Here is a 27,780-nt window from a genome sequence, read left to right on the forward strand (position 1 = left end):
AAAGAAAATTACATTTGGGTTCTCTTTGTGTGCAATTATACTAACTGAACTGTTGGCATAATGCAATAAAGGTATCTGCAGAATTGTATTTCTGTATTAAGCATCAATTAACACAGTGAATAACAGCTCAGCGCCCTCCCCCCAACAAAGGTAGCATCCTGAGCAGTGGTAGAAAATGCTCAGAGGCGGATGGTGGGATCTCAGATTATGTAGGCATGAATTTCTTTATTGCTGTATTTACACTTGCTTTCTCTGTAGGATTGAAAATAACAAAGGTGCAATACTGAAAATCAACATACAACCAGATCCCAACATAGCAAAGTTGAATTGGTATAACTGCTCTCCACAGTCAATCATACAATTGAAATAAACAGGGCAATTAACACATTTTAGACCTAAATTTTAAAGCTGCCCGCTCTTAAGAATAGCAGTTTAAATTGTGCAGAAACTGCTACAAATCTCAGGAAAGTTTTCGAAATAATTTTGCCACCTCCACCCAACTTGATCTTTGTTATCTAACATGCATTTCTGCTTACTTTTTAATTATGAACAAATTCCAAAAAAGTTAGTAGCATGTCTCACTTAACATCCTTTATGGAAGACTCCTGCTATGTCTTTAAGCGAAACACAAAATAGAAAAGAAATCAGTTTTCTTCATGCTGCTTTGTCAGTTTCTGGGTCCAGAAGGTAGCAGGAAAGCTGTTCTCATTGCTGTTCAAAGTCAGCCCTTGCCCTGTCATACTGACCACAGATAATTTCCTACAAGGATGCCCTGGTTGTGTTCCCTTTATATGGACACTTAAGAAAAATATAAAGCATGAATCATGCTTTGAGTATTTCTTCGAAATGATACTCAGGATCAATCTGGCATTTGTTTGTCATCACTGCAGATCGTCTTCTTGTTGAACTGAAAAACATGTCCAAATCTTCTATTGCTGCCCTCATTTAGCAAATGGAAAGACAGAGGCAGAAATAGTAACTCCATAAATAGTTGAAAAGCTGGCCTCATCTTAGTCTAGCTGTACCTGTGTAACTGGTTCTGGTGTTGCTGGCAAGGCTCACTAATTCCTACGATCATTTTATATCCCATTAATATCATTGTAGACACATTTAGCAGTTCAGGGACTGGGACTGTGAGCACAACCTAGTTTTGCCATTTACCATCATCTTTCAAACCCCTGCCCCACCCTGTTGTTCTCTGGCAAACTTGATCCTGTAAAAGGTAATAATCTCAAATTACTGCACACAGGACATTGTTAAACAACGGAACCCAAAGCAAAATTGAAAGGTTTTTCCTTCCTTACATCACTGAACATATTTCTCATGTACGCTTGTAGTATATTTTGCCTACAGAGTTTCAGCACTGACCAACCCTGGAATTACTGGTAATGCATAACTGAGATTTGTTCATGCACTAAGTAAAAGGCATATCCCTCCACTCATATCATGATGCCAGTGGCAGCCAAATGTTAGTGAAGATTAAGATGGGCAGTTTCCTGTGAGCCTCTGATTTCCCATATTGGCCAAATATTGTAAGGGAGCTTGTGAATGTTCTTACAAATAGATGAAGCAAGCATTCTGCTTGTTCATGGCATCAAGTTTGATGACAACTGCCTTAGAGGAAGAAAATGAACTCCCTGAGGGACACAAACAGAATTAGTTACCTCCAGAAGTTTAGCCACTGGGGTTCTTACGCCCATGAAGCATGAGACCTTATAGCCCTTATTAATGTTTTTTTTTCATTCTGTTGGAAGTAGGAATAACCTCTGGGCCTGAATAGAGGTTGTGGCAGCAAGTTCCACGAACTGCCTACACATTGTTTTAAAGCACTGATGCATTTCACTAGTGTGTTACTCTAGGTTCCAAAATAAGCCAAGTAGCGTGGTGCTTCGTTGGTAATTTTCTCAAATCACAGTAAAGTTTAGGTTTGGAATGAGTTGAACCTCGGTTCAAACGAGCTTAATTTAACAAATGCCAGTTAATACATTTAGGCCCTTGAGGTATAGCTAAAATGCCTATGTCTGTTTTGTGATACAGAGTTTATGTGCTATATGTGCCAGTGAAATTGCTTTCTATGTTAAAAGTACAGATGTGCTTTAGGCTTTGTTCCACTGTTTTCTCTTCATTGTTGCTGGTTGTTATTTGCAGCAGTGCCTGCAGCAGTACTGCCTTGGGCCACAAATAATATCAGAGCTTCAAATGAATTAGTCATTTTAAGTCTCGTGGGGTTTTGTTCTTTTTGTTTTCCAAGAGCAGGACATCACTTCCCTTTGCTGTGGCTGAAATCTACTGCCTTGATTGCTGTGCACTTTGCGTATCTAGTCAAGCTGTGTGAAAACTAGAATTTCTGCTGTGCAAAAAAAAAATAAGCAAGAGTGACTGTGTGTGTAAATACATCAGTAAATCTAATTTGGAAAGAAAAGTTGGGAAGAAGGAATTTTTTAAAATCTGTTTTAATAGAGCCAGAATGGCATTTCTTGGAAAATGTTGCTGGGACCTTAGCAATGTGTTGGGGAGGTTGAATAGGGCAAGTGTGTGAGTGAACAGGCAGAGGACCAAACGTTTCCTCTGCCACGTTTCTAGTTAAAGTGGGGATTCCGTCGAATGAACTGATGTATAAATTAGTCACTGAAATACAGTACCCCGATTCAGAATTTCAGTGTAATCTTCACTTCTTTTCTTTTTCCCACACCTTAAACAGGAATTTCTTGTTGCAAGTTAGCACCTTGCAACTACCAATGACAGAATATATAGGGACCCTGCACTTAACTACCTGATAGTTTTCACCATGGGAGTGCTCAGCTGTTTCTGTAAACTGGGCACCTGTAACTTGTGTAAAGTTGGGCAACTTCCAAAATTTGCTAGTTGTTTGGGAGGATTTAGATGAGAGAGTCCTGCTTTTTTCCCATCGTGTAAGCATGAGGTGCTGGCAATGTTAGCCTGTTGCACACTGCAGGAGGAGGAGGAGGTATGCCATGCAGTGTGCAACAGACCACAGTTGGGCACCGATGAAAAAAAATCTGTGCTTCTCACCTAGCTGCTTACGGAGTTTTGATTCAGTGCTGCTGCTTTAGTCTTTGGAGATCAAAATAATGTTTCAAATTGAATTACTGTAAACTGCTGTGGCATGAAGCAACTTGTAGAAATGCTTTCTCTGAGCTCATGAGACATGCTGCAGTCATTTCTAGAATCAGGAGAAAGTCAATACTTTACAGGGAGCGAATGGTTAGTCTTACTTCAAAAAAAGAAATGGTGGCTTATCTAAGATAGGCAGTACTCTGTTTTGATACTGGGTTAGTGGTTTAAGCTTTTGGGCTACAGTTACATCTGCAAATTGAGGGTTGGCTTTGTGAAACATTTCAGAGAGCAGACGGAGGGAAGTGCAAGGTTTTTAGTCTGTATCCAGAATTGTAACTAAGACCCATCTGTCCTAATTGTGTTGAAATGAGGGGTGACTTCTTCCCATGACATATTCTGTCCCATTTAATTCAGCAACAAAGCTGTTACATGTTGGACTGGCTTTCAGTATCAAATATGAAGTGCACATAAACAGGAGGAGGACTGTTTGCAAGTCAGTGCAGCAGTGACAAATGAGGAGATCATGCAACACCTGGCTGTAGATTTTACTGAAATCCTTGCTGGTTCAAATCAGGTGCAGTCTCCCCATGGGCTTCACTTGGGCCAGACTTCTTCCTGCAGTGTTTTGGACAAAGGTCAGTACCCAGCTCTGCTACTTCTGAAACATGTCTTCCCCCATTCCTGTCTACCATCTACCTGAACAGAGCAAGTAAATATGTTTGCTAGCACTGACTGCAGCAGCTGCCGAACTTGGGAGGCTTTACATGTGATCTTGTATATACCACTGTCTCGATTGCAACAGGACCACTTTTGAAACCTGAGATAGTACCTCCTGTGCTCAGTCATCTTCAGGTTCTTTACGTCATGCTCCCTGACACAATATATCTGTGGTTTTTCATTCCCCAAACCTCTCATACTCTGTTTTAAAAGCCAGAGTATAAGAGCTTAGATATACATTCACTAATCTTAAATTACCAGCACTGTTTGCTCTTACCCTGATACTGACTCTGCACTGGAAGTAAGCCCACTCTACTTGGTCCAAAAGGCAGAAAATACAAAAGTTTTTTCTGGATGCTTCAGTTCAAAGTCTGGAGACATAATGTTAGCAGCAGGAGGGTATTTTTCTTCTGTTCCACCAGGGCATTGGGCTTGTAAGGAAAGAGGGGGGCATTGAAAAGCATTTTGGAATAAGACGTAGTTCATTGATCCCCTGTCCCTGGAACCCAGTGGGAGTCAAGAGCTGCCAGTTTCAGGTCCAGCTGTGCTGTATGTTACATGTGTCTAGAGATACTTTTGCCAAGGCCAGGTAAGCAGATACCTGAGGAATGAGATTTATTTGAAGGGAGTAAATCATCAACACAAAGCTTAAGCACAGCAGCAGTATCCACGTGCTGTGGTCTGTCCTAGGTTTTATCACTTCCAGTTTACCATTTTGATTCTCTCATGTTTTGGACTTATTGTCCCCTTGAAGGTCACCTGCTTCTACCTTTGGGAACATGTTTGATGTTTCACCAGAGACATCTAAATGGCTTCTTATTGTTCCAAACGAAGACACTTACCTGCCTCCTTTACTAAACATATGTTTCAGTGCGGGTGGCTTAGCCCACTGGGATACTGCAATGTTAAATCACTGTGATAGCTGACAGAATGAGTCTCTCGTCTTCCATTTTGTGTGAGATTTTGCTTTGGTTTGGGGTTTTTTTTTTTGCAAGAATAAACATAAGTAACATCTGGTGCAAGACTGTCGATATCAGAGCTACGGAAGCATTTTGTTTAGGAACTTTTAGACCATGCTTGCTTAGGTGCTTTTCCCCTCTGACCTGTTGTTCTTGGGGTTTTTTTTGGGGGGTGCCTTAGAGACAGAGGGGAAGTCTTCCATTTGGTATCTACTTATTTTAGACTTTATACTGCCACCCATTGCAGAAGGATTTGAAAAATAAAACAAATAAAATATAAAACAAATAACGATAGCAAAATTTCTAGAAGACACTTCCAGGGGAGTTTTGGGGAGAGGTGGTGTAGATTTTGCAGTAAGAAGGAAGAGATTATTCTCTTAGCAGTACTTAGACTGGGACACTTTCCTAAAGTAGTAGTTTTACATTGCTTCTTGGAATAGCCAAGACTCTATTACAAAGGGTTTTCAGAAATACCAGCCACTTTATTTCTTAAAGTCCTGCCAAATTATTTGATCTATTTCATGCATTGAACTTTATTATAAGAAGGAATTTAGCTCAGCTTCAGGATTAGTTTGTGAAAAGGTAATTCAGACCTTGTGCCTGGCTAAACTAATGTGTTTCCTTGTATTTCTGGTGGGTGAACCCCTCCAGTGACAGTAATGGTAAAACTGCTAGCCTCTCTCATGCAGACACATGCAGACCATCATTTCTAGACCAGATCTGCTTAGACAATAGCTGCAAGTTCCAAGAAGCAGATCAAGTTAATGCTCTGTCCGAGCTAATTAGTGCCATCACTGAAAGAGTCTGCATATGTTGTATTGCATTAGTGGAAGCTGGGTGGGAAAATGCTGCCCTTTGAGAAAGCCATAAGGAGGGCTAGCTGGCCCAACATAATTTGTAGAAATAATGTTCTTTAGGTGTATTTCAAGTATTTTGTCTTTAATGGCAGTAGAATTAAATAATGGAGTTTATTGGATTGTGTATATTAGCTTGTTAATAAGTATGAATGATAAATCATGTAATGTACATGAAAACTTCTTAGTCTACTTATTTTCCATCTAGATCTTAGTTTTGATTACATATGAAATATTTCCTGATATACTAGCAAATATGTTAGGGTGGGTTTTACAAGAGCATTGTGGTCTTACAACTGTGCTAGCCCTAATAATGAATCTTTAAGGAAAAGGATGGCATTTTCAACATCATGTATTCAAATTAAAAGATCAGATTTTTGAGGCACAAATCAGCAAAGCCTTGTTCTAGAAATCTATTTCTAAGGGGCTAGTACTTCAAGTTGGTGAAAATGGCTGCAATGGGAATGCATTGATTTACACCCACAGATCTGGCCTAGAACATGCCGAGCTGAATGTTTGTTTTACAGACCTCAGTTAGGTGTTTTGCCTTCTGAAGCTTAACTTGAATCTCTCATGAGCAAATAATTATTCAAAATACAATTAGTTTATTGTTATATTTTAAGCACTGAGATGATGTTGTATTTACAGGTTTTTACCTAATTAACATCTGCTTTCCCATATAAAATAAATTAAATAATCAAATGTCTATAGAAACTGAAAGGGCTAAAATGCACTAGTCTTGAGGTTATGAGCATGCATTTTAACAGCCCAGAGAGCAGAGCCCAAAACTGGGTGGTCTGTGTTGCATTTTACTCTACTCTGTGATCTATGCCTTTTTGAGCCTTAGGAAAAGTAAAGCTATGTTCATAGTTGTGATAGCTTTCAGGAGATGTAGATGAAAAGCTGTCAAATACTGAGATATACAGCACTATGAGTCTTCTAAAAGAATTCTGTGAGTATCTGTTCTGGCTAAAACTTCAGGGGCCAGGTTCTTCTCTTGGTCCATCAAGAGAGTGAATAAAGAGCAGAGCAGCTACTTGATCTTGGGATGTTGGGATCATGCTTTGTGTATGTCCTTATTTCAGATCACTGGTTATTCACAACATGTGGTGCCAGTGGACCCTATGGCCCCACACAGAGCCAATGCAACGATGCCTACAGAAACTCCAACCTCAGTGTGATTGTAGGAGCTGAAGGGATTCTCCAAGGCATTCAGATCTGGAGAGTACCAGCAACCAACACGTACAGGTAAGAGAACCATCTCCAATTATCATGATGTATCTTTGCGTTCGAAACTTCTCCAAGCTGCAGGTACATGCTGGGCATATATGAAGTACCATATTCAGAAGTTTGGCCAGGTCTACATGGGTTTTACTTCTCCCTGATTCTGTAATTCCCAGTCCTTCCAGTCTCAGATTTCTTGTCTGGAAGATGCAACTTTTTGGTGAAAGACAGAAGAGAGAGAAACAACCACCTGAGGCAGACATATCTTTAGCCTAAATGGTAATGGGTTGGGAGATCTCTATAAGTAATGAAAAATCGAGTGTTTTGACCTCCCCCGGCCAAGAGGCATACGTATCCCGTATGCCATCCATTGAATTCTGGGATCAGAATGAGTTTGCTCACTCTCCACCTGGTATAGGAGGCACAATCATATGTGAGCGTTTCTTATCGGACAGCTTGCATCAAGCTGTGCTCAGCATCTTGACTGTTTAAAATGTAGGCAAGGTAAGTTGAGCCTGTAAGCCTGGCTCACCGCTGTAGAATTGATTTTGGAACCTAGCCACCTAAATGTTAGGCTCTGTGATACTGAGGGTTCTAATGCTTAAATCCCTCTGTGGAGTTATTTTCAAAGGGAGATGATCAGATACAGTTCAATGCCACTTAATCAGATTTTTACCAATCATTTTTTCTCCTTGCTCTTGCTGGGGAAAAAAGTACAATCAAAGTTTAGTTCACTGTATCTGAATGGTGACATCAAGCCATTACATGCATCAGTTTGTAAGCAGAACTGTCTGTTTGAATCAATGACTGTCTAGTAGTGGTTTTTTATGCCACATTCCGTATTGAAACCAATGATGGTATCACGGATTTCAAAGCAGAACACTCCACTGAAGGCTTAGAACAAATTTCAGTTAAAACTTAGTGGCATCTTCTTTTTTTTCCTTTTATTGAAAAAGAATATTTATATTGAGGATAGATGTCAGTCTCTAACAGAAGTCTACTGCAAAGCAGTTTAGAGAAACTGGCTAGGCTAGGCGCAAGTTCTGCCTGAGTGCCTATTACCACAAGGATTGATGGTAATGAAAAGAACATTAATGATATTTTACTCAGCTATCAAAAATGAGTTGCCTGAGGTGAATAGAATTTTTCAGGACTGGCATTCAGTAAATATGGTTATAAAGTATAGCCCAAAAGAGAAGAAGCAATAAACTTACAACATTTTCATCTCTTTAATATCACCCCCCAGCCCAAGAAGAGCCAGAATTCCAGTGCCACTGTAGGCAGATTTTTGCTACACAATACAAACCACACGTCCTGCAGGGAGGACCTGTCTATTCAAGTCCTATAAATGACCTAACAGACTTTTAGGTTCTGTATAGATAATAGATGGCTAATGTCTTTGGTAACCTATATATAAATGGATGACATTCTCTTCTGTACCTCTTAAGGCTATAGTAGAGAATTCAGAGCCTGGGGAAAGGAGGAGGCAATTGTGGGCTTAAATTAACTTGACATCTTCCTGATTCTAGGCTGCTTGCTGAAGGGGCAGCAGTGTCCCCCAGTATAGCATAGCCCTAGGAAAATGTCAAGTTGCAATATCAATTCTAGGGCTTCCCAGAGTTTGGACCCACTGCCTGTATTTAGCTCTCCCCTGCAGGCCTGCTGCACTGTGGGTCCTGTAAGTTAGCCTGATAGCCATCTCCAGTATACCTGGCCCAGAGATAAAATTATCCAGCTGGCTGTTGGGCTCTTAAGAAAGCTGCTGTCATGCCATATCACTGTGTTTACACTGTCTAATGTAGAGCAGTGAGTTACATTCCCGATAATTGCATAAGAAGGATACAGATTGTGTGAACATGAGGCAGAATATGCATTATTAAAGTGCAAAGACAGAAAGCTCAACTTTGCACAAAACTACCAGCACAAGTTAACCACAGCCAGAAAACCCCAGCATCTATGAAGGTCTGAGAAGGCTGCCACACACTGTAGGTGGCTTCATTTGAAGACTGGAATCCTACATGCTGATATGGACAAAATCATCTGGTTTGCTCCCATGGGACTGCATATTGTGTAACAATAAAGTTGGGCAATATAAAAGAATATTTTTCTTTTTAGAGTTCCTTGTAAGCATTCAGAAGGTCTTGACATCCCATATCTAGGCCTATGATCAAGTATGAGAGAAGTGAACTGTAATATATTACATGTTACCATCCATCATCCAAATTCTTTCCATTTTTAAAGCAAGAGTCTTTGGTCCATTTTGCTGAGTGCCCCATTTGTTGTCACCTCCACTGTCCTCTCTTTTCTCTGATCCTGTATTGTAAGGTACCACAAGAACACAGCACAGTGGAATGCAGAAAGGTGTCCTTCTAAGCTGGCCAGCCTAGGCACTGCATTTTCTCATATTCTCAAAACTAGCTCCAGTGTTTCCCATGACCTGGCTACCCAGAGGTGGAATTTTTCCTCCAGCCCTGGTTTGCACAGCCAGTGCACTCTGCTCATCCTGATCCTTCCTGAAGATGCAGATTTCTTTTTCAGTTCCTACAACTATCATAGTAAAAGAAAAGGAGGAAGACAGTGGAAAGTATTCTGTGTTATGGTTATATTTACTCAGGGTGGTCCGAGTCTTTCTTCAGGGCCAATATGGTTAAATGGATTCCTCCTGTAAAAGAAAGTTGTGCCTAAGGAAAGGAATCCTACTAAAGCTTGAAGTCAAGATAATGCATCTGTTTAAATAGTGACACCCATTTTGAATAGGAAATGACTGTCACCTGAATCTACTGGGTTTTATTTGTCTGCAGCCTTTGAATGAGGCCAAAATTGGATCTCCTGAACTTCCTGACATCATTGCTTGTATGCAAAATCTGTTCATACACAGAAAAATATGGCCCCTAATTGCAGCCGATTAGCCCTGCCAGCTTGCTGTTCCTGATAGTGTATCTCATTAGCCATTACAAAATTCTACAGCAAATCAACTCAGTCTTCAGATTCATGCAGCATCTGTTCAGGGTAGCCCAGTGCTGTGTCCATCACTTTTTCTGCTGGCTCCAGTGCAGCCTTACTGAGGAATGATTGCTTTGGTTATCAGCAGTGGCACGAACATAATCATGTCACATTGCAAGGAGCTAATGTGCTTTATGAGGCACTTGATGCTCCATAGTTGCTTTGACATCAGAACTGCTCCATGCTGGCTGCCTCAGAGCGGTATCGCAAGGGGAGTTCCTCACGCAAATCGTTAAGGCAAGTTGCTGGATGAAAGTGAGCTGGCCGCCCAACCTGTTCAGGGTGCTTATGCGCGATGGGCACTGCTGGTTTGTTCTGCTTGTAGCCTGTTTGCATCCAGGACTGTGCTGGGCAAAAACCAAGCAGGTGTTAGAGGAGAGGAGGAGATAAAGCAGAGCACCTATACTGTAACTGGTCAGAAGCTGAGAGGAAGTTTTGTGTTCTCAGCCCTGCAGTCACTGTTTACATGCTCCAGGTTGAATTTTGCTCTAATGGAAATAGCTGCAAAGCTACTAATGTCAGTGGAGAATCACAAGCTTATTTCAGATCAAAATTGAGCTTGCCGTACCTCCACTCACTTGCTCAGAAAGTAGAGTAACTCTGGTTTTTGTTGCAGCAGAGATGTGTGTTTTATCATGATTTTTATAAAGTGCTTTGAAATTCTTTAATAAAAGCTGCTTCAAGTATGTAAATTGTTTGTGTACTTAGAAAGGGAGAGGGAGGAGCTGAGCAATAAAGTAGTACAGCCAAATCTTTGGGTACATCAACAACAGTAAAGACCTCTGAATCTTGACTGCGTGAAATAAAAGTCCCAGAGCCTTAATTGAGACTGCAGCAGCCTGTGTATGCAACCTAGTCACTCCTGGCTGGAGACAGGGAGACGTTCATGGTGACTGTGAGTTTAGCTGGGGGACTTTTGCCTGCCTTGTTTATTGCAGGCAGTGTCATGTCCATCTACTCTTCTGTATTCCTCTGGTCCTGGGAATAGGAGAGCTGTTTCCCATCTGGTCCATGCTACCAGGACCAGTTACGCTGTCTGCTTTCTCAGATCTCCCCCTGTCAGTCTCCTGCTTAATGTTCTCTTTAGCCATATGTGCTGTACTTACCGGTTCTCCTGCTTCTGTTCTTTCGCTTTATTGCTGCAGACCTCTCAAGGGTATGCCTTCTGGGAAGCAAGATGTGTTTCATATATTAAAGTTTGAAACTACAGCAACTTGCTCACTCTGTCCTCAGCAAGTGTTTGCCCAAGAATCAATGTGAAAGAAGCTGTTTTGTAGCTACCCAGGTTCACAGGTCCATGTAGAACAGAGAACCTCAGTCTTCAAGCTTTGGATTTAGATATATTTAGAGTATCAGGTCTTCAGGGCACAGCCCTGTGACATTGTATACAGTTCAGGTGTGCAAAACAGTGCCCAGAAGTGGTTTGTATTACCTTCTACCTGTCTGGGACAACTTAGATGCCAGGCTTTTTTTTTTCTGTTTCCTGCAGCATCTCAGGCTATGGAGCTGCTGGTGGGAAAGGAGGGAAGAACACCATGGTGCGGTCCCATGGCGTGTCTGTGCTAGGAATTTTTGACCTCCAGAAGGATGATACTTTGTATATCTTGGTGGGACAGCAAGGAGAAGATGCTTGTCCTAGCGTAAGTGATTGCCCTTTCTGTTTTGCCTTAATCCCTTCTATAAATCTATGGAGTTTTGTCTGTTTACAGAGAAAAACATTGTCATTGAGGGATTTGGGGTTATATGGTTCAAGGGGTAGTAGCTACAGTCTTACTGGGAGCGTGCAAGCGTGAAAAGGTAAAGTACCATGTCACTGTGCTCACTTTCTCTTCAACGTTCAGGCCCCATTGATAATACACTACAGGTTCCTGATTGATCTACATATCTCAGAGTGTCCGTGTAGGTTTTCAGAGGGAAAAGACAACCCTGCCTTCCTTTCCTCTGGACTTCAGTGTTCAGAGTTGACTTCACAGGGCTTTGTCTTTGCTCCTCTCTTGAGCCCAGCCCTGCCATTATCATAGTACTCTGCAATGCTGGAGATGCCCACCTCACAGGGCCTGTTTGGTTATTCTCCGTATGGGAATGGGAGAGACAAGTTAATCACTGCTTGGTCAGTTCTTAGGTTTGTGTTACTAACCAATTGTTGCTGCAAGTGCCTTGACAGAAAGGCACAACAATCTATTAATTTGTTTAGTATTCTTTGGAGGGTGAGGGTATGGGAGATTCTTATGTAGGAAACTAAGCATTATCTGATGAAGTTTCACCTACAGATTTGAGCTGGACATTTAAATGCTGTGCATTTCTCAACTGTTAATGGCTGGCATCCAAGAGATGAAAGCTTAGCAGTCTGTTACAGCAGAGAAAGGTTGAAGGATGTAGACAAGAAAGAGGGGTTCTCAAGGCTGGGTGCTGAAGTAAATAATGTTAAAACTGGAACTATACATATCTACAAAGAAACCATTAATATGAAGCCTCTTTGAAATGAGAAATGCCCTAACTCAAACTTCCATCTAACATCTATAACTAGGACATTCCAGCTGAGTGTAATATATGGACTCATTAAATTGCAGGCCACTGTAATCTTAGTGAGAATTTATTGAGTGCTAATGTAATTCTTTCATTGAGGCAAAGAGATTGCATTGACTTGTAGAAGGGACTTTTACTAGATTGGATTGTAATCAGTTATGTCTTTGCCATGAAGGATTATTTTTTTTTTAATTCAATTGTAATCTAGTGGTTCCTTTGGGTCATTGACTTTGTCATTTTATTAATCATCCCCACCCAACTCCAAATCAATTAAGGAGAAGGAAGACTAGGGAAAGGAGGATTGTTTAGTTCCATAGGCAAGTCTGCACACACAAAATGGATGCCATTCATTCTCTGGCACAACCTAGGACACATTTTGTGGTCAACAGAATAATTTGTAACTTGAGGATGCTTCTATCAGGTTCCTCTTCCAAAAGAAAAGGACATATATGAAAGTAGAAGGAAGCAGAAGGTCAATCCTACTCTAACAACTGTTTGTGCATTTTTCCCTTAAAGTGTTGACTTAGTGAGTTCAGTGTGCGTAACAAGATAGTGTTACGGAGATGAAACTATAAAGTAAAATAAGCTAGAAGCAAAGCTTGCAACTTACAAATAGTCACAGCAGAGTCCTGCTTGTCATGCGCTTAAGTGCTCCAATTTAAAATTGAAGCGACAGTTACCTCTCTTAGGTCACAGTCCAGAAGTACTTATAAATGATGGTTTAATGTTGTGTTTGAAATCAGTTAGTGAATTCAGAGATTTGCCTAATACAGAAGGTTCACTACATTTGGTGCTAATTGGTGGAGGGAAAAAAATGCTAAGTAGGAAATATGGAGGCTTTTTAGTGAGGTATTTTCTTTAACATCAATCAAAGGTGGGATTGCAGCTTTTTCGGTAGATTTTGAACTAGCTAGCACTGGTAATTACAGTAAAATTGCTGCTACAGCGTGTCAGATCAACATCAAAATTTGCTTGGAAGTCTAGATAAATATTAGGTGGCTAGTTTATGCTGAGCCCATTGCTACTGTCCATGCTATGACTACCTAGGTTAAAGCTAGCTCTAGTACATCTACGTTAGCCACCAGTACACCTTAGTTCTGGATAGATGCATGTTGGCTGCCTGGCCCCAACCAACAGGGCCCTGGAAGAGAAGTAAAGAAACTTGGGTTCTCTCTATGTCTCTGCCATTTGGCTGTTGCGTGTCATGGGGTAAGTCACATCATCACTGAGTTTACTCCCTTCCCCTACTTGTGAAATACAGATAGTTAATGCTGGGAAGTATTTCCAGTAAATTCTGCTACATCTTGTATGTTAAAAGTTTATGGAGCTGTTTACTATTTACATGGTAATAGATATCAGCACTGAGCTTGCTTCAAAGTAATTCAATTAAAATGGAAACAAGTTCTTCTGACAAAGGTTGAAGCAAAAAGCGAGATTCTTCTAGAAGAGCATTCACCTGCTTCTGCCTATATAGTTTCACTGGAGGACAATTTATTGGTTTGGGAGGGTGGAGGGTCCACAAGGCCTGTGTGTGTACAAGGACATGGAGATCTCTTACCAGAATTCAGACCTGGTCTTCTGTTTGCAGACTAATGATGTTATACAGAAAGTCTGCATTGGAGAGAGCAATGTGATTGAAGAAGAGATACGTGTGAACAGAAGTGTCAATGAATGGGCAGGAGGAGGTGGAGGCGGGGGAGGTGCAACTTACATATTTAAGGTATGGAAACGTAGTCCCTGTGCACCTTCAGCATGAACACATCCCACCACTTGCCTCTAGTATCACAGCCTGAAATATCTGAGAACCCTTTATATACCTCTCAGAAGGGTCCACAAAGCGAGCTGTGGTTATCTTTAATTTCAGGTGATAGCTGTAGCGAGCTGAGTTGACCCTTCACTCTTGTTAGAACTGCTACACAGTTTGGCCATGCTTGCTTCAGTGGCTTGGAGTTTCCTTTGCAGACATAATAGTTTGAATTGGATTTTTTTCAACGCAAGCTGAGATGCTGAAGTGTAATTCCACAGCAAAGGGCAAATTCCACAGGACTTTATTCAAATCTGTCTTTGTAGAACATTAGACTTGAGCTATGCATTTGGCCTATGTGGTGCAATGACAAGAAAAGCTGCAGATAGCCTCTGTGTTTTCTGTTGGCAACCCTATAGCTAGGGACCACTGATCTTTTCTGTCATGTACTAGCTGAGACAGTACTCATTCCAAACACTGTTTTCAGGCATTAACAATATTTTTCGATCACCCAGCTTCTACATAATTCTACATAACTCTGCATGCTCAGACAGTTGCCAGTGTAACAGTCCTTTACCAGTGGAGACACCACATTGTGCTATACAGAGCAGTGCTCCTTAGCTGTTTCATTTGATGAAAGTCATCACACAGTAACATTACAAGCTTTCTAAGAGCCATCAGCGCTGTAGGTGCAATTCAAAGAGCTGCTGATGCCACTGTTCTCTATTGCAGAACTTATCATTAATTTTTGGATGTGGGTCCATAAATAATGCAATGGTAATTTGTAGCGCTGAGCAGTCCTAGATGCCTGCTTAGTGCAACATGCAGTAAGTAGCATGTGGTTGAACTTCCATTTGTGTGCCTGACTCAGTCTGAACACTGCCTTTATTTTTAAATTTCTTAAGATGGAGAATGGAGAACCAGTCCCCTTGATAATTGCAGCAGGAGGTGGTGGCAGGGCCTACAGGGCCAAAACAGACACATTTCATCCAGAAAGGCTGGAGAATGATTCCTCTGTTCCAGGGTTGAATGGAAATTCAGGAGCTGCAGGTAAGGAAAGTTTATTCTTTTTAAGAAAACATTTGTGAATATGTGGTACTCCCAGATTCCTCCTCACAAGGAGGTGAGGCAAAACTCACGAAATGCAGTTCAGAGGGAACCTGAAAGTATAACAGATGCATAAAGGATGTACCACAGTGCAGGATACTTGGCCTAAATAAGGGTGTCAGAGATGGTATAGCTGTAGCAATGGCAACATTCTCCCAAAATAATGTAGTACCTCTCATAAGCAAAATTGTTTGATTTTTGATGTAAGAGTTTGCAGTGCCGATGTGGCCATCCTGCTCCCTGCCCTGTTTTGTGCTGTGTAGACATACTCACAGTTTCCCTGGCTTATGCAGAAAGAGCATAATTGCACCCTGGCTAGAAGTCTCTGTAGAGACCTAGGACTGAACAACCAGCAGAGCTGATAGTGAGTCACTGGTGAGTATGTTTTATTTAGAGCGGGGCTGGGACAAGTTTTCACATCCCTTTCACTAAATTCCTTTTGTTCCACTTCAGAACTGGCATAGGGTTTTTTTAAAAGTATTTTTTGCAAAGAGAAGGGGAAGGCTCTGTAAGCCAGAAACAAGTGGTTGGAGAGTAGGCAGGGATGTCTTTTTACATTTTTCATAGAAAATACTTGTCCTTGTACAGTAGGTGAAAAGAGGTGCAGATGATTAATGTGGTCAAAAGCCTTACAGAAAGGTCACTGTAGCACTGCGTAACAAGCACATCCCCTCTTCTAACCAAGGCATGGGATTCTTACTTTCAGCTGAGGTGCTTTTAAGGAGTGCTTGTTCTGCAGATCCCTGCAGTGTTTTTACACAAAAATAACCCTTACCTGTGCCTTTTCTCTTCTCTCAACTGCAGGTGGTGGAGGTGGCTGGAATGATAACACTTCCTTCCTGTGGTCAGGAAAATCCTTGCTGGAAGGTGCTACTGGAGGAAGATCCTGCCCCCAGGCCATGAAGAAGTGGGGGTGGGAGACAAGAGGGGGTTTCGGAGGGGGTGGAGGGGGGTGCTCCTCAGGTGGAGGAGGCGGAGGATATATAGGTAAAGTGGCTTCGTGTTCAAGGTGTCCCTTCCCCTCCTTTAGTGCTAATGATCAGCAAAACGCTGATAGATAATTCTCCTGTAGCTAGCATATTTGACTGTTATGTACTAGTATGTCTGTGTGTTGCCTTTTTAGCAATAGATGAACGTATGGCATATAGTCTTCGAGCAAATAGCCAGATGTCAGTCCTTCAGCTGTAATCCTGGCTTTGCACTCTGAAAAATGTGCCATCAAGACCCTGCTGTGATTCTTGAGCCTTCCATTTTGGGGGGTTATAGTGCTGAGAAGGAGGAGCCACAGGCTATGTGCTCCCATTGCCAGCACCTGTGTTTTGAGGACGTTGGTCCTGGAGACTGGCAGCCAGGCTTTATGCCAGGAGAAAGATGCAGCTTCTTCTACCCTGCCCTGCTGTGGGTGGGCCTTGGTCCTGCACAGGTGGTCTCTGGGGGCAGAGGCTCAGGCTGCCAGCCAGGACCCCTCTTAATAACGTCAGTGGTGTTGACTTCAGTCAACAAGGAGCTAATTGCACGTGCTGCGGGTCTCAGGACAGCTGTCAGATGGCATTATGTTGATTATAACTGGTGTGGGCCAGATTCAAGATCTCTACTAACCCATAATCTCCTGGGCCACATAGTTTCTGCAGCCATCTGCACTGTGGTGGACTTTTTAACCCCTGGTTCTCCACAGCTTAAATCAAGCGTATGATAGACCAGAAATCCTGAGAAGTAATCAGTTTAAATGATTAAGTGCATGTTTTGTACCAATGTTACTGTGTAATGCTTCTTTTTCCAACAGAATGCCTCACATGACATAATTTTAATTTTGCTGAAGATGGTTAAAGAGGAAAAGCCATTTTGGGGTGGGGTGGGGGAATCTTTGCATGCTTGTAGTACAAAATATATGACCCGTACTGTGCTTCTAATATGTTCTATGTATTGCCCATACTTTCCTCCTGACATGTTCTATATGCCCAAGCACAAATGAGCAACTCATAAATTCCTTCAGTCCCCACTCCTGGTGGACCACCCTGATTTCAGGGTGCAAAGGAGAGGAAGGATATCGGATTATTCGTTCCCTCTGCTGACACAGTACATACCGTGATCAGCAAGGGTACTGAACTTAGCCCTTGAGTACTGGTGTTTTCCAGTCTCTTGGCTACATTAATTTAAGAAGGGCTTATATGTTTCACAGCACCCATATAGTTAAAGATGAAGTTTGTGCCTTAGTTTGCAACAGTCTGCCTAAAACAGAGCTAAGAAATTGATTGTCACAAGCTGCTGCTATGAAATTGAACTTCTAGAGATAAAAGACCAGTGGTTCATGCCACAACTTGCTAAGTGTTCACTATATGTCAAATACTTTGATTTATTCTCTTTTCTCATTTGGATGCCTCCCTAAATATGCTGAAGTCATGCATGTTGCAATGCTTATCTGTATTTTAGTGCCGATGAGCCTCAGTCTGTTAAGGTGACTTCTGGTTTGATGTAGGTGGCAATGCTGCAGTGGACAATGACCCAGAGATGGATGGGGAGGATGGTGTGTCCTTTATTAATCCAATTGGTACTTTATACACTCCAGCACTTAAAGGTATTCATATTGGTCAGAATTCTTCTAGTGGGCTTATTTCATGTTAAGAATAGTTTGCATCTGTAGGACACTTTACAATCCTTTGGGTACATCATGAACATGAGGAGGCAGAAACATAGCGTAACAAAGACCAATGGAGAATAAACAGAAGTAACAGGAAGAAAGCAGGTGGAGCGAACGTCAAGGCTATTAGAAAACACTTCCCAACGATATAGTCTACCAGCCTATAGAATAATTTTGGCCAAGGAAAGTGGTAACAGAACCTCATAGTTCAGATAATTCAGGGAAGAAACAGACAAAGCACCTGACTATTCACTAACAAACATGTTCCTTAGAGCATCCCTCAGCAAAGTATTCAGGTTGGATCAGGGTGTTTCTAGAGAAAAAAGTGCAGTGCTGCCTAGCAGTGTGTGGGAGTGATAAATGCTGCCACTCCAGCCTGTGTTTGCCCAGAAGTCAATGTCTTGAATATGTTTGCAATGTGTTCAGAAAATACAAAAATATCTTATTTGCTAAAAAAAAAATGTTTGCTTTAGAAGTATTTTCAAACAGAGTTGCACTCTGGCCTGATAGATTCAGCCAAAAAGTTTTGAAAGCGTTGCAGTGTTTGATCTCGGAGGGAGTAAAGGTCAGGAAAGAAAAGGGTGACCCCCACAGACAGCTGAAAGGGCAAGTTCCCCTTAGGCTCAGCAGCAGCCTCATGGCTAACCTGGTAGGGCTATCTGCTCAAAGAGAGCCAGTGCACCTCAACTGCAGTGGGGCTAATTTAGCTGGATGTTATTTTCTACATGAGAAAAGGACAGAACCTATGGAAGGTGGAGAGAAATCAGTTTCTTAGATGGGGTCTAACCTGCCACATCTGGCAATAGTGACCACCCTGTTTCTGTCAGTGCCCAAGGGAATGATACGAATGATCTTTACAGTAATTAACTCAGCTTCTTTCATTCACTCCCTAGTGACAGAGGGGCATGGAGAGGTGGATATTAAGCTGCATCTTAACTGTAGTCACTGTGAGATGGACGAGTGCCGTGTTGATCTTGAGACTCAAAAAGTCATTTGCTTTTGTGAGCCAGGCACAGAGTTGGCTGAGGATGGTGTGTCTTGCATAGGTAAGTAGATGTATGGGGTAGGCTGCTAGTGTGCGAAACAGAAAATGCATGGCAAAAATCTGTAGTTTGGACTGTAAGACATCCTGAAAGTGTTATCTAGTCTTTCTTAAAACTGGCTTCTGTTGAATGTTACCTTCTTTCTCGCTGGTATATGCTGCAGAGTTAGTGTGCTAGGATATAGACACATGAGTGCTGAGGAGTGGTGCACAGAGAAGCATTGCTGGTTTGATTTACAGTATATGTTTGGCATACTGGGCAGAACTGAGGAGAGTCAAATTTTGCACCTGATTGTGCTGATGCTCGCATTCTGCTCTGAAATCATGAAAATTTGCTCACTGAAGGAATTTTCCAGCTGAACATAAATTCCAGGTCAGTGCTCTTAAGAACTAGAAAAATGTACAAGGTGAAGGAGAATATAATTCCTGTGGATTTGGACATATAAGGTGCAGGTGCAGAATCTATAAGAAATTCTGCATGAGATCTCGCTGACCAAAACTAAAGACAGTGCCTGTACTTGCCTTACTTGAAAAACCACGTGCTTAGAGCTCCATTACTAGGTTTCCTTCATGTTCTTGCCCAGCAGTTAGAGCAAGTGACTCCAGGGTTTCAGAATCCTGCTCTCAGCTTTGTCACTGGCATGGGAAAATTATTGTGTATTTTTACCATTCCCATCTGTAAAATGGGCAAAAAGCACAGTCATTTTGCCAGGGTGAAGTAAACCTTAATAGGTGGTCATTGAATGCCTTGTGGTCCCAAGTGAGGATGCAGCTATGGAATACTTTGTACTACACTTACTGTTATCAGGTTTTTCTGCCTGGATTAGATGCATTTAGGAGATTATATATTGCAGTCCTGCTTCTGCTTTTGCTGTGATTTGGCATTGATAGCAGCACTTTAACCCTGGCAGTGTAATGTTCTTTCCACCTCCCCAACCTCCTGCCCCTGGGTTTTATAGTCTTGTTTTCATACCCAGACAATGCACATGTTAATTCACTGATAGCAAACCACCTGTTTTAATGGGTTGATATTAATTGAGGAAAGTGAAACAATGAGGTATTAGAGGTCTGAGAACTGATCATGCCAGAGGTTGCTCCTACACTATAGGAACAGCAGATGAGTAAATGGAAGGAGGAGCAGAAAAATCTGCCTGCAAAAAAGTGACTGCTGGAAGATCATTTCAGACACAAAATGCCTTCTTCTCCTGCTTCTATTACAGCGGAGCCGCTGGTTCATCTCCCTCTCTCCTTGATCTTGTCTGTAGTGACTTCAGCATTGGTGGCTGCTCTAATTTTGGCTTTTTCAGGAATCATGATAGGTGAGTGTTTCTCTGCAAAAGATATTTTCATATGAGGGCTGGATCTGAGCCAGGGATAATTGGTCCCTGGGAGGCAAAGGGATTCAGATTTTTAGCTACTGCTGTATTTAATGACACCTTCCCACACACACACCTTAACTTCAGATTTCAGTTGTTGTTTCTAACCACAATGACCAATTTGAGGAGGTTTCAGTTACTGACTGCATCTCGAAAGAGACATTATTGCTTGTGTTGTAGTGTAAAGCTGTCAGAACACAGCTGCCACTGGTTTTGTGAGAACTGTTGGTGCTTAATGCAAAAAAGCAATCTTCTTTATTTGTGTGCCTATATACAGATTTAGCCTTTTACTGTATGACATTTAAGTTTGAAATTCTTGCACAGGTTCCCCTTTTACAAACTGCTACTTAGTAAGATGTGGGAATTCTTGGCATCTTTATTTGAAATTCTAAAAGGTATTTTTCACCCTTTCATTTTCTTATTTTAAACAATTGCTCACCTGCATTTGATTGCAAGCAGAATAGATTTGAATCAGTGAAAAGCAGCCAGGGATTCAAACCACAGCTCTGCCACCTTTCTTTGTCCACACTGTATATAATCTGGGGGAGGGGAGGGATGTACCCAGAGCCGCAAACGGCAACTATTAAATTAGATTTGCGCAGCTGTTTCAGTTTTAAGAATTTCAGGAGTTATCAGTTGCACACACATGGTCCTACATGTATGATTTCTGGCCTGACAGTACCCCTTTAAAATTACTAATTACTTCTCAGGGGGTGGAAGAGTAATCCTCTTTCCATCCAACTAGCCTATCGTTGCCATCTCAAGAAAGAGCAGCGATTTAAAAAAATCAAAGCAAAAGCAATGAAGAGGAAAATGGAGGACAGGAAGGGTTTGTGGATAGGTCATTACATCCATCTGCCTTTGTGAGTGCATGTTTACCCCTTAAATTCTTCCCCTGAGCAACATCTGCTGGAGAAGATGCAATAGCTATTACCGTCACAGTCTTTGGGCTCAATCCAGCTCCCACAGAAATCAATAGTAAGGGTAATAGTGATTTAACCTGCTCATGATTGGCATCTTGCTTTGAAAAAAATACTGCAATATCAATTACTATTTCAAGGAACATCCACAGGATGTCTTCGTTCAAGGTGTAATTTCTAATGACATTTCAGAAGTATTAGTGAAGTGATTCAAAGAATATAACACTACCATAAAATGATTTCAAATTTAGTCCAACTCTTTTTTAGAAACAGAGGAAGTTTGCAAAATGAGCTAGTTTTATATGTTATTCTGAGGTAACATTTTGAACAATATGATGCAATAATGTATTTCAGATTTTAGTCACTTCTGCGTGATTTAGGAAAGTTGTTTATACCCCAACTCCCTCAAGTTTGGAACTGGACTCATACTTGGGAGGTCCAGTTAAACTAAATAAAACAAAAATCTCAGAACTGTGAAATCGGAGATCTCTGCAAGTGAAATTCATTTTACTTCTTCCAAACTGTTCATGAGCAAGCCTGTTTCTTCACAAGATGTGTAAATCAAAGGTTCCTGCATAACTTCAGATTCCATTTTCTGTCTGTAATTATCTGACATACAGAAATATGACAGTGTCACTGGTTTGATTCACTGAAATTTGGCCACACTGCAAATTCCAGTGAGACATGCTGCACGGCTGCTGTCCTGTTCCAAAGTCAGTCTGTGTCTCTGGTTTACTATGTTCTCCATATTTAGTATATCGTCGGAAGCACCAGGAGCTACAAGCCATGCAGATGGAGTTACAGAGCCCAGAATATAAACTGAGCAAGCTGCGTACCTCCACTATCATGACAGACTACAATCCCAACTACTGCTTTGCAGGAAAGACCACATCCATTAGTGACCTCAAAGAGGTGCCTCGAAAAAACATCTCCCTCATCCGGTAAATCCATCTTTTCCTTCCCCACGCTTCATACTATACACTCACATATGCTGGCTCTCTTACACAGATGTGAACTCTATGTCTTTGTGCAGGCCCATACAAATTCTCATGCACTTCTAGACTTATGCCCCTTTTCATAAGAAAGATGTGAAGCTGCAGTAGTTAGGCTGGGTGGAGGGGACTAGACTTTGGCAGTCTCCTCGACCTTTTACAGGTGCAGTGTTAATCTTCTGGGATTATGAGAGGAACTGAAGAGTCATCACCAGTAATTCAGACACATCTTTTGCAGACTGTGCAATGAATGGCCCATTTCCAGTATCAACTGATGAAATGATGGGAAGTCTGAGGCTTGTAGGAGGCGCTTATGAAGTCTTTGATGGGATCTTTGGTAAAGACAAAGACATCCTTAAGTACAATAGCAGGAAAAGTGATGGGTTTGAGACTGCCAGACAGTATTACAAAGACAGGAATATAAAACCAGCAGGATAGTCATGTCTAGATCAGAACTTCTGGAAAGTTCGAAATAGTCTCTTAAGAAAAACTTGAAAATTCAGAGTTCTTTCCCACCTTGCTCTACTGCAGGATACAGTGCATGCTACTTGTTAATGTGACATTACCCTGGTACCATGCAGTTTTACACAAAAAGCCAAGAAGTGGAAGCAGGAGAGCTTGGAATACTAGGGAGCTTACAGTGCTAAAAAAGGTGATGCTCAGAGCGGTCTATGCAGTCTGCAATGTTTTGCTGTCTCTTATCTCATTCCCCCTTGCCTGCATATCTTGCTGGACTGCATCTGAAAGTTCCCAGGTGTACCCTGTGCTGCTGCTGCCTTTGTCACTTGCGCTCTGAAAGAATTTTTGAAGTGTGGCAAGCTGCAGAGAGCAGAGGATACAGCTGGGAATTGATAAGGGCCAGGAAGGTGGACTTTTTGGAGGAGGGTGAGTTATGAGCTGTAGAGATCTGTTTTATACCGTCAGTTTGTAATAAGTTGGTCAGGCATAACCAAGAATAGTGTCTCAAGCTGATACCTACAAAATGTTATTAAAAGAAGTGGTTGAGTCACAGGCAACACAAGTCCTCACTGTGGTTTCACTGCCTGGACTGGTCTTTAGCGTGGCAAACCTACACAGAGCTTATGCAACAAGAGAGTGGATTGCTCTTAGCACCACCTGTCTGAATGGACAGGAGGGAAACAGCCCATGCAAAAACAGGCCACTGATAGACAGGAGAACAGAATCTGTCTCTACCAGAAAATTGCGTGTTGTAGAAAAGAGCCTTATTGAGAGCCTTTTACTTGGACCAAGATGCAGGAATGTCTCTTAGAGGCTTAGACTACTACTGCCCAATGTGCAGCCCATGTAGGGTTAAGAGGGACTCAGGATCTGGGATGCAGCCTCGTTCTCTGCCAGAGTTCACCATGTCATTATGATATGCCACCTGTATGTTACAGCTGTTGTACCAGTTGACTTAACATTAGGCAAGTGAAGACTGAATAGACAGGTATGCAAAATCTGTATCACAAGGACATAGGACAAGATCTGTTATGTGATTACTTTAATTCCTTTCTCTTTTTCTTGTACCCTTATTCAAAATAAAACTGTAAATTTCATAATATGATCAGTGCCAGAAACGATTCTCAGCATGAATTCCTGGAGCCAAGTGCTTTCCAAAGCACTAACATCACCATTTACTGGCTAAGGTACTTACCTAGAATCACAGAATAAATCAGGAAAAGATACTTGGTTTAGAATTCAGGTCCTCTGAGAACCATTGTGCTTCCTAGTTTCTTGTTCAATGTTTTCTTTAATGGTGATGCATAAACATCATGGGAACTGTTAGTGTGTTTAGGGTGTGGGAACACCAAGACTTAAGACCTGTCTTTATTGACCTGTTTCGGAGCGCCCACCACTAGAGCATTGACACCAAAGCCATAGAAGCGTGCTCTCTATTACATACTGCAGTGCCAGCAGCTTGATTTCACTGGGGACCGTTGACTTTTGAGGATTGCATTCCCTACCAATTAAACACATTGTAGGTCCAAGAAAGGTCACATCAAGGTCTGGTCCCCCACATAGTGTGAGGAGTGGCATTGTCACTGTCAATATCCAGTTCTCCCTGTTTCACTACCATGAAAATTGTGAGCCCGTTCTGTGAGCTGTGACCACAGTGTTATAATGTGTGTTCTCTGTAGTAAAACCTTCTTGTCTTCTCTGGTCTGTCCAGGGGTTTGGGCCACGGAGCCTTTGGTGAGGTATATGAAGGTCAGGTGGCAGGGATCCCCAGCGACCCCACTCCCTTGCAGGTGGCTGTGAAAGTAAGTGACAGTGTATGAGTTATCATGACGGTTTCATGCACCTTTCACCCAAGAGTCCCAATGCATTATAAAAATGAAGATGAATTAAGCGTTACTGTAGTACTGAAGGATGTGGCTAGAAAGGTTGCTGCTCTGTTGCAACACTTTAATCCATCATAGCAATGGTGCAGCTTGTAGCACATGGGCTTGTGAGACTATTAAAAGAGGTCTGTAAGTAGTAAATAGGCAAAGATTTCCCATACAGCTGCAGTAGACTGCAGGTATGAGAAATAAATCCATCCTCTGTCCATCCTCCACATGCTACACCTGCTGTGGTAATCTGTCCAAAGCCTTTGAGTCAGAGGCCAAAAGTCTTCACAGGGCCAAGAGCAGCTGGCACGTACATCAAAGAGCCTGCAGGTAGGAGATGGCTGGCTTTCCAGGAATCTTACCACTCCATTATAGGATGGATATGCACTGGATGTGAAGCTAAATCCTAAGAGACCCTGGTAGGGTCCAGGCCTTCAGCAGCCTAGCTAGCTTGTTTACTCCTAGAGGTTACATAGCAGCACAGTCCTACTGCTAGTTAGAGTTCATAGTCTTGCTGGGAGGTAAGAGTACTGAACTGTTAGAGAGCTCAGGCACTGTGGTCTTATTCCTCATCCTCTGTACAGCAGAGACCCATATGTTGAGCACTATTCCCTGTGCACTCTGGGCTATTTCCGTTGCTGGGAGGAGGATGACAGTGGTGTTGATGGGCCATGTGTTCTGATCTTTACCTTTCAACAGGCTTCACAGTCTAGTTTAGTAATGCTCTAGCTATTATCTTAGAGTGAGGTTTCTTTTAGAGAAACAAGGATTGCTGCAGACAATGTTAGTGCTTTTGATTGTGCCAGGTGTTCTACAGAGTTTAAATATCTTCTCCTTGTCAACCTGTTCTTTCTTTTCCAGACATTGCCAGAAGTGTGTTCAGAGCAAGATGAGCTGGACTTCCTCATGGAAGCTCTCATTATTAGGTGTGTATAAATAAGATGAACAGCACTTTTGTAGGCTTGCAAAGCCCAGCACTGTAAAGAAAAAAGGTGCTTTGAGAGGTGATACCCGTGCAACACATCTATACAGTAGTTTTGGCACACGGCTGTCAGTATTTTACAGAGGATAGGATTACCATCCTTTTGTATTCTTCTTACAAATGAGGAGGCACCAGATGATTAAGGGCTAAATTTTCAAGAGGGTCCACACTGGTTTTCATTTCTTTAGGCCCAGTTTTCAGAATCGATAATAGGATCCTTTCATTTCTCTTGGGGATCAGAAAATGAGGTAAAAACAAACCTTAGGAGTTTGGGCTTGACTTGTCAAAACTAACAGATGGCATTGACTTAATGCTGCTATCATGTCACAAGTCAGTGACTGAGTCCTAGAATCCATGGAAATAGTTTCCCATCACATTGAGGTCTGGAGAAATAAGGAAGCGTTAGAGACTAGACCTGGAGGAATATCCCCTACATAAGCAGATCCCTGTGTTACTATGTTATTTGAAACAACTCTGCCCTAGCCCAGCTTCTGCCTCCTGGATAGGGAAATTAGGAGCAGCGTTTTCTCTGTTATCAGACATTCTCTGCTTCCTATGGACCACAAGTCTTGCTGTAGCCCAAAAAGGATGGAGAAAAAGCAGCCAAAAGCCACTCCTTCCCCACCTCTGTTTCTGCACTATGCAGACAAAGAGTGCAGGGGTAGCACTTTAGTTTTATCCAGTTACCCTACCTTTGTGATTTTTTAATTTCTGTGGGGGGAAAAGAAAATATTCCCCACAGCAAAACATTTTGATTCTTTTCTGCAATTGTGCTTTTTGGATCAAAGTTGCTCCATAATTGAGTCTCCCTGTCTCCACAGCAAGTTCAACCACCAGAATATCGTGCGCTGTATTGGGGTGAGCTTGCAGGCACTGCCCCGTTTCATCCTGCTAGAGCTCATGGCTGGAGGTGACCTGAAATCATTCCTGAGAGAGACACGGCCTAGACCGGTAAGAAAAGAGAAAATTGAATTTTATTTAGTAAGCTGCTGCCACAAGGCAAATACATAACTATAAAAGAGCTGATCCATGCAGCTACTATTTCCCAGCATGTTAGAGGGTCAGAACATTTCTGTTGCTGGAAGACCACAGTGGGGCCAGAACACAGAGGTATAGAGTACAGATGCTGCTGGGTTTATGCAAAGGTACCTCATCCCTGGACTTTGCTAGACAGCATTGCAGATACCATCTAAAGAAAGAACAAAATCACAGTGTAAAAAAAAGGAAGTTAAACTCTACTCTTACCTTCCTCACGCCAGCTGTGGGCGGGTTAGGGGGGAAGCATTGACCTAATAATGATAAATCCATTGCTTAAACTGCTGATCAGGTGCATTTCTGCGGATATCTGTCAGTGCAAGTTTGACATAGGCAAGGAGAGAATCCAGCCTGGAGCTGTTGACTTAATAGCAAATATCTTTAGTCCAGAGTTTTAAAGATTTTCCCACTGAAATCAGTGTCAATAGGAAATGACAGTCCGTTAGAAATGTTGAGAAATAAACTACAACTTCTAGAGAGGAATCAGTATTTCAGAAGAATAAAGTTTGCTCTGAGTCCCTGGATCAGAAAGGCACCCAGATGTTGTTGAAGTTTAGTACCAGGGCCCAGCTTCATACTTTGTCTCTACATTACTTTGACACAGAGGAAAATGCTGGATTTTATCAGTACAAGAGAGACACAAATTGGCTCTAACAGATATAAATAAGATTCTTCCTCGAGGCGTCTGGAAACAGATTGACTTTCTGTTTTTTCCTTGCAGTCTGGTTTTCAGACATATAAAATGGTCTGTGTTGCTCAGGAGCCCTGCAGTCTTGGATAGGTTGCATTAAAGTGGCTGCTGCCTGGATAAGAAGGCTAAACACCCAGAAAGTCAAGATGTTTAAAATCTGAGCAAGCAGTCTTTATAAATAGAGGTTGGTTTTCTGTAGCACCTAGAGATGCTCATCAGCTCGTACAAATGGGCTGAACTTGGTGGTAGGAAATGAATGGGCAGGCTCTGCTCTCACCCGGTGCAGAGCAAAGTGGCATGGGCAAGCAAGGTATGCTGCCTAGTAGGTGCTGTGTTCAAAACTGCCAGGACAGGCTGTGCTAGATGTGTGAAGTGGCATGTGAAACAGGATGGTACAGGGCAAGGGTATCCCTCACTTTGCAATGGAAGCATCTTTTTGGCTCATTAACTTAGAGAAGCCAGCTCAGTAATGATCAGGATCTTGTGAGGAAGCACCAAGAACATCAGTCCTGAACAGCAGGAATTTTTACCTACTTGCAGTAAAATGAGCCAGATGCTTTTG

General features: G+C 41.9%; 1 protein-coding gene across 1 annotated transcript in view; it reads left to right on the plus strand.

The window, feature by feature from the left end:
• The window catches only part of ALK (ALK receptor tyrosine kinase), a 318,128-nt gene that overhangs the window by 274,249 nt on the left and 16,099 nt on the right, over positions 1-27,780 (plus strand). Inside the window, exons 12-23 of the mRNA XM_049833894.1 lie at positions 6,694-6,856; positions 11,325-11,475; positions 13,950-14,081; positions 15,011-15,155; positions 16,017-16,199; positions 17,689-17,787; positions 18,744-18,896; positions 20,113-20,211; positions 21,943-22,129; positions 24,351-24,441; positions 25,372-25,436; positions 26,314-26,443. Of these exons, the coding sequence (XP_049689851.1) occupies positions 6,694-6,856; positions 11,325-11,475; positions 13,950-14,081; positions 15,011-15,155; positions 16,017-16,199; positions 17,689-17,787; positions 18,744-18,896; positions 20,113-20,211; positions 21,943-22,129; positions 24,351-24,441; positions 25,372-25,436; positions 26,314-26,443 (1,598 nt within the window). The remainder of the gene's footprint in view (positions 1-6,693; positions 6,857-11,324; positions 11,476-13,949; positions 14,082-15,010; positions 15,156-16,016; positions 16,200-17,688; positions 17,788-18,743; positions 18,897-20,112; positions 20,212-21,942; positions 22,130-24,350; positions 24,442-25,371; positions 25,437-26,313; positions 26,444-27,780) is intronic.

The sequence above is a fragment of the Accipiter gentilis genome, chromosome 30 (genome assembly GCF_929443795.1).
Source record: "Accipiter gentilis chromosome 30, bAccGen1.1, whole genome shotgun sequence".
NCBI lineage: Eukaryota > Metazoa > Chordata > Aves > Accipitriformes > Accipitridae > Astur > Astur gentilis.